This window comes from Ciona intestinalis, chromosome 7 (assembly GCF_000224145.3).
Source record: "Ciona intestinalis chromosome 7, KH, whole genome shotgun sequence".
In the NCBI taxonomy this organism is placed as follows: domain Eukaryota; kingdom Metazoa; phylum Chordata; class Ascidiacea; order Phlebobranchia; family Cionidae; genus Ciona; species Ciona intestinalis.
This window is the reverse complement of record NC_020172.2, coordinates 269629-281144: the sequence shown is the minus strand read 5'-3', so window position 1 is coordinate 281144 and position 11516 is coordinate 269629. Positions and strand designations below refer to the sequence as shown.

The following is an 11516-nucleotide window of genomic DNA, read 5'->3' as shown; positions in this document are numbered from 1 at the left end:
GACAATAAAGCTTCCAAGTTATTTAAACTTGAAACAATATCATCAAAATTCGAGCTATATATGATCGTATGCATGATGATTTTTATAAATATCTATAATATATTAAGTATACTAGATCAATTTCCTAGGCTATAATTTTATAAATTTGTTTCGTTCAGATCTGAGAAAGTAGATAACAAAATGGCGACGCGAAAACAAGCGGGAAAATTAGAGTAGATGTACGGTAGATACAGTAAAGAAGCGGAAATTAAAGGGGAGTCAACAAAAAAGAGGCATGACCGGGTCGAAAAAGTGACATTACCGGAAAAAAAAGTGGCAGGACCGGGAAAAGAAAGTGGCATGACCGCGAAAAAAAAGTGGCAGGACCGGGGAAAAAAAGTGGCAGGACCGGAAAAAAAAAGTGGCAGGACCGGGGAAAAAAAGTGGCAGGACCGGGGAAAAAAGTGGCAGGACCGAACGGTCACAAAAAAGTTTAGACCCTTATTGAACTTTTGACCATTGCCATTTGGCCTGCCAAAGGGTAAAACTCCTGACATAAAATGAACTTTCCAGCCAGTAAATCATTTAATCATAGTACTCTGACTTAATTTTCCTCCCGTAACATAACTATATATGACGTCATTTATAAAATATTATAGTTTTGGCAGAATTTAGTTTATACAGTAAACAAGAAAACTGAAGAACTTTTTTTTTGCATCAATGTAATTTGCCTCTGTTAACCAGTCAAAATTTTAATCTTAAAACGTATACTTTGATACCCACTGTATTACTTAACGGAAATTGTGTACCTATACTTCTTCCTAAAGTCCTGTGCTGTGTATTAATAAGTAACATTCATCCACTCCTTTATTTTATTCATAACACCATTCAGACACTATATATAAGCTGCTCCATATATGCATATATAAATAATGGCAAGTCAAAATGGTGGGATACCGGAAAATGTACCAGAATTGGGACCAGCTGCACCCAGGGAAAGTTTAATTAGCACTGCTGTGAAGTTTCTTCAAAATCCACAAACACAATCCAGTCCGTTGGATCAGAAAAAAAAGTTCCTAGTAAGCAAAGGTATGTCACATGTCTCTGTATTTAGACTTAAACATATTATAGGTTTAAGAGGTTTACTCTTTAATAAATAAGTATATAATAACATTTTAATCCTTAGCGGGGCAACAGCGCCTATTTCCCCTCCAAGACTATTTCTCCCTTGCTGTTTCACCCCGTAACTATCCCCCTCTCCAGCTATGCTATTTTCCCCCGGCTATTTCCCCCTCTTGGGGAAATAGTCCTGGTTTGCAACCCTTTAATTATGTGCTTTGTACATACAAAGGTAAGCGTCTTCAGAATTACTTAGGAATGGGACGAAATAAAAATTTTCCGGGTTCGGCGAGTCCATGTAACGAAAAACGGTTGAATCCGATTGCCCAGCGAGTGATGTCACAATGGCTATGTCGTACGTGACTTTTGTCGAGCCCGCCTGAGTCTGGGGTTATCGTACAAACGAAGACTCGTCCGTCGGTATAAGTAGGTTTCCATAACGTGCTGTGACGTTCATAATATGTCACTACTGTGACGCAACATATTGCTATTGTGACGTAATATATATCGTTAACCTTACGCAAGTCAGGCGAATTACGGTGACGCAGCATGGTTTTGCGCATTTTCAAAGTTAATTTTCGAAACGACGCCCAAGTTTTTTTTAAATTATACAGCGAGTATCAGGGAGGCGTAAGGAACATTTTGAGACCAAAATTTTCACTGGTCACCAGCGGCAGTATTACCGAGATTCACACAAGGATTCATTGCATCATAATAGTGGTTGTTTGAACCTGGCAATTGATTACCACATAATGGCAATTCACATGTTGTACAACATAATGGCAATTCACACGAGTTTGAATACCAGTTGGACGCACCTGTGTAGGAATGACGCACCGGTATTGACATATTTTAACGAATGTAATCGAAGTTTGTGCGCAGTAATACGGCGTCTTCGTTTGGTCGAACAAAATTCATTACGCATTGTTTTTCCGGAGAAAATCAAAGGGTTGGCAGGCAACCATGCAACCCCATAACTTTACGCCAGTGCTGACAGCACCAGTAATCTCAGTAACAGGGGTCGGGACTCCACTTAAAAAAAAATTATGTATATATAGATATAGCCCATTATGATATTGTTAGTATTTTTTTATTATATTATATTAATGTACATCTATCAAAATGTAAAATGTGGTTATTTTAGATAAAAAGGGTTTGTTTTAGTTTCTTTATTAGTTGTGCAGTCCAATATCTAAAGTTTTACACCTGTTGTGGATAATGTAAACATTATTTACATCACAATACTCTCGATAAACCAAATTACAATAAGATTGTTACATCCATTAAAAGTCCTTTCATAACATTTTTTCTTTTTACGTTTTTAACAAATAAATTTGTGTATATTGTGTAACTAACAATAACAAGCCAGTCATCTTAGTGAAAAATGCAGGTAAACTGCGAATATGTGAATTTAATATAAGAATGACAACCTAACTTTTTGTAATTATTCAGGAATTTCACTAATTTTTTTGTCAGGTTTGACTGAGAATGAGATAGAAATTGCAGTTTCACGTTCAAATATATCAAGCCAACCCATCCCAATCACTCAACTCACTCAAGTTAATGCTGTTCCTCCAAAGCCAGGTGGTTTCATGTTATGTGATACTTCAGTGTACAACGTACAAGTGTCATTTAGTTACCTTACTAAACCATATGGGTATGAATAAGGATCAACTGTAAGAAATCTGTGTATGCAACCTACACACTCTTTTTAGAAAATACTTTACAAAAAAGATTTCGTTTAGTTTCAGCATGGAAGAACATTCAAGCATATTCTTCAATGGCAATCGTAATTGGGGGTTTTGTCTATGCGTTCTTCACAATATATAAGGTAAGAACAATTTAACTTGAAGTTTAACAACAAGATAAGTAACGTTTTTATAGTCAATGTAAAGGTATAATAACATAAAAACTTTAAAAAGTATAAATAAGAAAGATTAACCATATAAGTGCCACATGTGTTTTTAAACTGAGGGCATGTAAGAATCAAAGTAATGGTAAGGTATGAAAAAAAATTTTTAGAAAACATGCATGTATTTTACATGTAAATTTCAACTATTGTTACATCACAGAAATACATTGAACCTTTGTTTATGAAACATCGTGGAGAGCAAAGAGATCAGATGGTTGAGTTGGAGATGGGGGTGAAGGAGTTAAATACTGAAGTAACAAGGAATTTAAAAGTAGGTTGTGTCTATGAAATGTGGCTTCATAATCTTTTTATTGTATTATAGCAGATCTATATATAGCGGTTACAAAACATGAGATAGGCCGATATGCTATTGTTTTTGTGCATTGAAAGCGATATGTAATGATTTGTTTTATTGTTTCAGTCATTGGAAGGAGTGATTGCTGAGATAAGAGATGAAGTAAAAGAACATGCTCAAGTTATGCAGAGAGTGTCCACACAACTTACTGTGATGAAGGTTTGTATTATATATTTCAGTAAAACATTCCATTGACATTCAAAATATATATGTCACGCTTCTTAAACATTTGGTATCTTTATATTCAGTATTCAGTAAGGGAACATTTCTTTTGCTCTAACTCAATTTACTGTATTGTGTTAACACTAACAGAGCAACAGTCTATCATATACATTTATATTCAAATGATAAACAATAAGTATGCAGCTTAACAATGTACAACTCAACTTATAAATATTTTTATTGATTTGTTTTTTCATAGAATGAGAATGGTAACAATGGAAACGACGCAACAATCCGTGATTTGCAAGCCCAGATTTCCTCACTCAAGGGTCTTCTATTAAACACGTAAGTAACACAAACTATTTCAAAATTCAAAATCAAATGTGGTCCAGCTTTATAAGCTATTGACCGTTTAACAAAAAATAAATTCATTACTTAAAGCATTTTTATTGATTTGTCTCATGTCCCATGAAAGTTGAAAATCACAATTAAAACAACCAAAATTATAATATATTTAAATAACCACACTATAAGTGTGTCCAATAACCATTTTACATTATTCCAACTGTCACTTTTGCTTAGGAATTATGTCATTAAATTATTACAATGTAAGACCCTTATGTACAACCTGGTTGATACCCATGAATGTGTTTTTAGGAAACAATTCCCAGCGGCTCCTGTAATACCAAGTTGGCAGATCCCAAGTAACAGCAAACCACAGCAAGATGTCAGGTCGCATGTTGAGAATGGTTTAATGAGTGGACAACCATCTAATGGCCGTGTTGATGAACTTGAATCACATGAAACAAATCATGTGAACGATGAGGAATCATCTCTTGAATTAAACCAATCACGAACTGTGGACCACAAACCTGATGATGTGAACTTGCAAGTTGATGGAATATCTCATACTTCACTTTACAATAATTACAAGACACCAAACTCCAGTATATCGAGCGAAATGGCACAAGATAAAGAATCGGAACTTGATTAATATCTTATGCTTTAATCATGGGCTTTCATTATGCAATTGTTTTAATTTTTTTAATTATTGTAAGTATTTCTATTCAGTAATTTGAAATGCCTTTTGTTTATTGCAAAAACAAGTTGTAAATTAGTTGCTGAATACTTTGTTTTTGAGTATGTAAAATACAAATATATGGAAACAATCAATTAACACAAATAGTGTGTTACACTATGGTTTGATGTAATAGGTGGCTGTTTCTTTATCAACTTTGTCTAGCGTAGAGCTTCCAAACTAGTGGCTGACTGGTATATTAATTATTGAAAAAAGGATTAATGAAGAACTAATTATTAGGGGGAAAAATGTTTTTTGACATTATGCAAAAATGGAAAAGTTAGAGCTTGAAGGGTATTGTTTTAAATTACAAGAGGTCTTGCACTGAGGTGGTAGACATACAAGGTGTAGCATGAGGCATATACTTTAGTCACACATCATAGACTTATATCACGTTAGTTGTCTAATGTCCTATACTAGATTAAGACGCTTAATTTTAGCCAATATAAAACTTTACAAATATTTACTATACAACAATAATTTACACAATTATAAAATAATCTGCAACTTAAATCTAAAGTTAAAAATCTATTTCGGATATGGGTTGATTTTTTTTTATAAATCCTACAGTAAACAATATATGCTATATTTACTACTAGCGTTCATACCTTAACATAAAGGCAGCAAAATCAAAGGTAATTGTAAACTCGTGGTCTGGATCACAGAATGGTGATCATAATATGAGACATATGTTCTACCAGATAAACACATTGGAATAAATGGACTCTCTTCTAATTGTGAATTTGTCATCACATCCACACACCCAGAGAACACATGTGTTGTGCTCACACATTTCTGTACAGTTAACCATACCCCAGAAATAAGGAACCAATGTTTCCATTTACATTCCATATGTATATGACATTCACTGCGAACATTCAATATACAGTTGCACGTGATGAACAAAGTTTAAAGTGGCCACTGGGAATTTTACCTTCACAATTATGACATCATAGAGAAAATGCTTGGGTCGATGCATAAATAATTGAAGCTCTTTGCTTCATGTTTAATTCATGCCAAGTCACATACACGTATAGTCTCCATGCGTACAGGATAAAGTTATACGCAACAGTTAATTGCCACCATAATATGCTATAACGATAATAAACAAAGTTTGTTCAAAATTTACATTGTTGCAGCACCATGTGTTGTTATTTGCGTTCGAAAGCATGTGTTAATTAAATTTCCACAGTTCTTATATATTAGCCCCATATAGTTGTCTACATTGTATGAATCTGGTACATGACGACACATACACTACGAATACAACAACTCATCTTAATAAATATACTGCTTGATTATTAAGTTAGTTTCATTCCATGTTGTAATGTGTAAGCGAAAAAAGTGGAATCGGTAGTAGTTATACATAAAACATAGAAATAGTATATTATAAAAATATTTTCCACTGATAGTCGCCAGTGAGCAGCTTGTCCATTATTAAGCTTGCTTTGTTTGTACCATTGATGATGTCATAATATGATCAGCATCCACACATGCTTTCCGATGATTGGGTTGGTTCAGGTTGAGGTTTCCTATCCAGTATTACTTCATCCACTGAAGACAGGAGCTAAGGAAAACTCACCCAACATGAACATATCACTTATATGAGAAAATATTAAACCACCCTTTACCATACCCACATAAAGTGTGGTTGAAGGGCAAAATATTACCTACATACCACAACCCCCGCAATGCCCTATTAGAGCATCAACAACTAAAATAGGTCCACAACAATATAATATGATACCAAGTAAATTAACCCAAACTAGCAAAAACAATATTGAAATTTTCTTTGTTATATATGCAGTAATATAAACCATGTACATTGTCATAACTTAAAATAAAAATAATTGAAAAAAAAACCTCATCATCCTGTAATAATTTATGATATTTACAAAGCTTTTATAAAGGATACTGACATTCTTCTCTTTGTCGGGTGAATTTTCCATGCCAGGCAGTGCAGCAGCCACCCTTCTGAACAACTGCAACAATTTAATTAACCATATTTAATCCATTTAAAATATTTCAAAAGATAAGTCAAGAATGCATGAAATACAGTTTACAAAAAAAAAAGACCTATTGTACAAAATCTATTAACATTTTAAAATGTTCAATCTTATTAACATGATAACACATGGTCAATAAAACGATTTACCAAAATGACAGAAACACATACAAACATTATGGCCTTAAAAAAGAAACTTAAAGAAAATACATTAAAATGTTTATTAAAATCAACCAACCTGCTTCACATTATACCCAGTTTTGGCACTCGTCTCAATAAACATAACATTCAATTCCTTTGCTTTTCTTTCACCCTCTTCTATCGAAACTTGCCTAAAAATTATATGAACATATGCAAAGAAATAAGAACATAACAATAATGAACACAATTGTAATTTTATCAAGCCCATAAATACAGAAATAGTATGGTTAAAACAATGGCTTAAAAGTATGCCTCGGAAACCTTTAACTTTATTTTGCGCAATGGCTTATTACCTTTTATCAGATAAATCGGTTTTGTTTCCAACAAGCATTATTATGACATCACTTCCACGTTCAGTTCGAACATCATCAATCCATTTTGAAGTTTGTTGGAAAGAGTTGACGTCTAAGATGAAATTAAATGATGATGTTATTAAATAGATTTATTCATAATAGAAAATATTACAAATTGTTTATTTACTTGTGATGTCATAAACAACAACCGCAACAGTTGAATCCCTGATATAACTCGGAATTAAGCTTCGAAATCTTTCTTGGCCAGCTGTGTCCCAAAGTTGCAGTCGTACCTATTGATGTTCAATATTTGACACATAGATTTCTTATACAAGCGCACAATTATTTACAACTTTCAAGATAAATCATGTTTTGGTAATTTAGTTAACATTAAAAAAAAAATATATATATATATGCTCTGTTAATATTAATTTAAAAAGTAAAAATAGTAAAAATTTGTATTATTTGTTTATTTTTACTTAAAGTTAAAATGTTGTTCCCAACTTATACATACCGTGCGATCTTCTAAGTACATTGTTTTTGACAAGAAATCTATTCCAATAGTTGCCTACAACAAATAATAATAAATAGTCTGCTGCATCCTATACAATATTAGATTAAAACAAACACGACAAACAACATACTGTTTCATTTATGATTTTAAACCCAGTCCAAAACCACTTAATGAATATTACACTACATCGTTTAATAGGTTTATGCAATATTCGTTTGTGGAGAACTGGAGAAGTTTAAGATATATTTATATATTATAATAAAACTTTTGTGTACTTAGTAGGCTATATATACATGTTTCATATATTAAGTTAATTAATATTATAAATAAAAAAAAGCTTCCAAGTTATTTAATTACATTTTATTGGTGTTTCTGTGAGTTTTGTAAAATAATATTGATTTTAATTAATTCCCTCAGAGAGGAAGCATCTGTTACAAATAAACAAAAAGACACTGGCCCTAATGGCTAGACAGACAAAGAATACTTTTATAAGGTTTTAAAGTACCTAAACCAATAAAATAAAAGAACCTAATGGTCCTAACTATAAAAGTGCTACAAGAATGAACTTTGTACAGCCATAAATGCAACTAAATAAAATACAAACAACAACATCTCCGTTTTTTGGAAAAATAAATATGCTTTCTAGCCTATATAATATATATAATTTGACTGCATTGGAATATATTATAACATTGACATTATGATAATTCATTTTACAATAAATTGAATAAAACATTAAAAATGCGATCTAGTGCCCAAAACACTGTAGTAATATTAACCTCAAAAACTATTTATATAATTATATAGGCTCCATAGTAATCATCACAGATAAAATTTGAAAAGATATATATTTACAAATTTAATAGAGATTTTCCACACACAGCAACAAAACAGTTTTCTTTAACAAATCATAAATAGATATAATCTATACACATACAATTATAATAAACAATGTTACCTTGGACTGATGTTGCATCAGTAGCAAGACAAAAAAGGGATTTAGATAATACAATATATATATATATAGCCTATTTGTTTTTAAGATTTTTTTATCTAAAATCTTAGAAATTTAAAAAGACAGTTGTCAGTTAACACTGTTTCAGTAACAAGAAAATAAATCTTATATTACTGGCATAATGCTTTAGAAAATAAACACTTCAACAAAACATTAAACACAATAAGAATGAGTTGCTTTGAGCACAAGATCGCATTTATTTTCCTCAACAATTTTCTTACCTGATAAGTGTTATCGAAGCTATCATACATAAACCTCGTTATTAAAGATGTTTTCCCAACTGTAGAGCAATAAAAACAATAAATAAATAAATCAACATATCACAGTTCCCCATAAATATCCAGAAATAACAAAGGGTGAGTCAATCTTTAACCAAGACAATCCCATTTTGCCTTTTGTATTTTATAAATGACCGATGATGTTAAAATACAAGTTTGGTTATTGTAATAAAATTACCTGTAAAAAACCCTGATATTAAAGCCTCAAATGGAAAATTTAGGCTGTAGGTTCAGTTTATCTACCCCTGTTGTAATCTTGTATAAAAGGGCATGTACAGTACATAAATGGCAGATGTGATATTACAGTCTGTATTTTTTTAAATGGGTAATTTGATGGTGAATATTTACAAACAAACACAATCCATTGATTTGACTTACCACTTTGTTCACCCAGAAAGACAAGCTTGAATTTTCTAAGGGGGTTTCCGAAATCACTTGTCATTTTTATATTACTATAAATCTGTACTTAAGTTAACTTAACTATTAAAATAAAAGAATGTGTGTTGTTTAATAGTTAATTAACTTCATTTACATTACTACATGTTTAAAACAGTAAATATACTAAGGCCTACTAATAACATAATAACTCTGTTTCACAAAATAATGGGTCGCTGTTTTTCTTCTGCCTAATTTTGGCAAACTTAAAGAAAAAATGGCCAGCAATATTAAGCCTTGTTCAATTATGCGGTAAAAATAAACTCGGATTAGTGTCTGAGGTAGCCCAGTGCCACAAGACGTAGATATTGGGACACTTATAACAATGTGACAAGCAAAAGTGACTTTTTAGGATGTAAAAAACTGAACTTTTTAATCTAGATCGAATGAGTTTTACCTTTAGACAAATTAACATTTGTTAATTTAATAATTGAAAAATAAATTCAAATTTAAATATATTAATTTTCTTTTACTCTAATTAGAATAGGCGTATTTAATTAACTAGTTGCTTAAAAAGGCATTTAAATTTCAACAATTCTACAATACACTAGCATTTAGGTTGAAGCATTCTAACCAGTAAAAGACAAAAATATAATATAAATAATAAAAAAATCAAATTAATGCCTATATTCAAATTCAGCAAATATAAACATTTAATTTATCAATTTATAATCACGCTGGCAAACAGATCAACGAATCGTTTTGCGCAACAAAGCTTTTTATCACATCACAAGCCAATTGTGATGCATTTTCAATTTTGCACTTTCACAACCAATTCCAACACAAACACCCGTTATTTCTAAAAAAATAGTACCAGTAGTTTTAGTGAAAACAGAAACATTTCAGTCTTAGTCTGCAGAATATAGAAGTTTCTGTTGAAATCTTCAATTTTCCATTTATTATGTACTGTATAAGCAGGTAAACAGAAAAACCCTTGAATATGTTGGCGCTAAAATTTACAATACAAGTTATTAAAACAATATGTACAGCAATTGTACTCAAAATACGAAAACCGTCTATTATAAATATCACACGATATTGGATTTATATTTCGAAATTATTTAGTGTAATGAACTATGACACAGATTCAATTAGATTTTCTCTGAACACTGAATCATCATCGTTTAGCACTTAACTTCAACAACATGTTTATATCACCGTTTTCCGTTGCTTTCAAACGACGTTTATATCATATGACAAAGGTAACTCGCATCTGAACTTCTAAACGTTGGCAAAATTTATTAGACTTTAACATCTTATACAGAATGACGCTTTACAAACATTTTAGATTGAAACTGGCTAAATGATATGTTTTAGTTTGACTAAAACATAAAGATCTCTCGAGTTCAGCTAACGTATGTGGCAATGTGTTGTCAGTAATTACGTCACAAGATTGCAGTAAACTGACGTATTTATAGTAGTTTAAATACTTTTAATTTTTTTATTTTTAAAAGTTTAACTTTTAAACCATGGCACCCTCTATAAGAGGCTGGGACATCGTCGTCGTTTGTCTTAAAACTGGCGGCGGATGATTTTGCAGCTTTATACGAATTATAGACAGTTTTTATGAGTTATTAGATGAATTTTCGCATTAGGCAGCGTTGAATGAATAAATGAAATTTATTTCGTCTCTTCGGTCACGATAACGAAGAACAAGAGAGTTGACAAAAGTGAAAAGACGGGTAGTAACGGTAAAACCACAGTTGTTAAAACACGCTTATTGATAAAAAAGAAAGAAGTAATGTTTTGAATAAAATGCGTGACCGTTACACCCTACAGATGATACAATGTAATTTTTTGTAAAGAACATTGAATTAAATATATTAAAGTTCTAATTGGAAGAAAAGTGTGCGTAAGGACACAACCCGTTTAATGGGGGGAGTCGGCCTTAAGGAAGATTGATCCAAAGATTGGAGCGTGATGGAAAAACAAAACCTTCGAAAAGAAATTTCACCAATTGTAAATGTAGTCAAGTTTTATAATTGGTGTGCGGATATTTCTTACTGAGTTGAATCTACCATTCCATTTTTCCGTTTAAGACGGTGTCGCGGAAATCTGGTTCGCCGGAAATCTGGTTCCCATTGGCTACTTATAACTTATTTTTTGAGAAATCTAATACTCTGGTTCCGACTAAAAATAACAGTTAATTGTTGGATGCAACATATTCTGT

General features: G+C 31.8%; 2 protein-coding genes across 3 annotated transcripts in view; one reads left to right on the top strand and one right to left on the bottom strand.

The window, feature by feature from the left end:
* LOC100180448 (peroxisomal membrane protein PEX14-like) overlaps positions 1–4704 on the top strand; it is a 6922-nt gene extending 2218 nt beyond the window's left edge. The window contains exons 1-7 of one of the 2 annotated variants that reach the window (XM_002121469.5): positions 843–1068; positions 2575–2682; positions 2844–2929; positions 3171–3281; positions 3432–3524; positions 3787–3872; positions 4185–4704. In XM_002121469.5, coding sequence (XP_002121505.1) covers positions 912–1068; positions 2575–2682; positions 2844–2929; positions 3171–3281; positions 3432–3524; positions 3787–3872; positions 4185–4521 — 978 coding nt within the window. In that variant the 5' untranslated portion in view covers positions 843–911 and the 3' untranslated portion in view covers positions 4522–4704. Of the gene's footprint in view, positions 1–842; positions 1069–2574; positions 2683–2843; positions 2930–3170; positions 3282–3431; positions 3525–3786; positions 3873–4184 lie in introns of those variants that run through there. The other variant, XM_009860618.3, reaches the window with a different exon arrangement.
* Positions 4705–5439: 735 nt separating this feature from the next.
* On the bottom strand, positions 5440–9426 carry LOC100178081 (ras-related protein Rab-6A). The gene is made up of 8 exons (XM_002121646.5): positions 9290–9426; positions 8855–8913; positions 7619–7672; positions 7292–7397; positions 7105–7216; positions 6849–6942; positions 6521–6587; positions 5440–6159 (listed from the first exon to the last, which is right to left on the bottom strand). The coding sequence occupies exons 1-8, from the start codon at positions 9351–9353 to the stop codon at positions 6086–6088; spliced, it is 630 nt and encodes a 209-aa protein (XP_002121682.1). The 5' UTR covers positions 9354–9426; the 3' UTR covers positions 5440–6085.
* Between the last annotated feature and the right edge of the window lie 2090 nt (positions 9427–11516).

Bases quoted from the DNA above. Each gene is read 5' to 3' on its own strand.
- LOC100178081 (XM_002121646.5), bottom strand. From the start codon at position 9,353: ATGACAAGTGATTTCGGAAACCCCCTTAGAAAATTCAAGCTTGTCTTT. The intron at 8,914-9,289 runs GTAAGTCAAATC...ATTGCTCTACAG, and splicing joins CTTTCTGGGTGAACAAAGTG to TTGGGAAAACATCTTTAATA. The intron at 6,160-6,520 runs GTATCCTTTATA...TCCTGTCTTCAG, and splicing joins CGACAAAGAGAAGAATGTCA to TGGATGAAGTAATACTGGAT.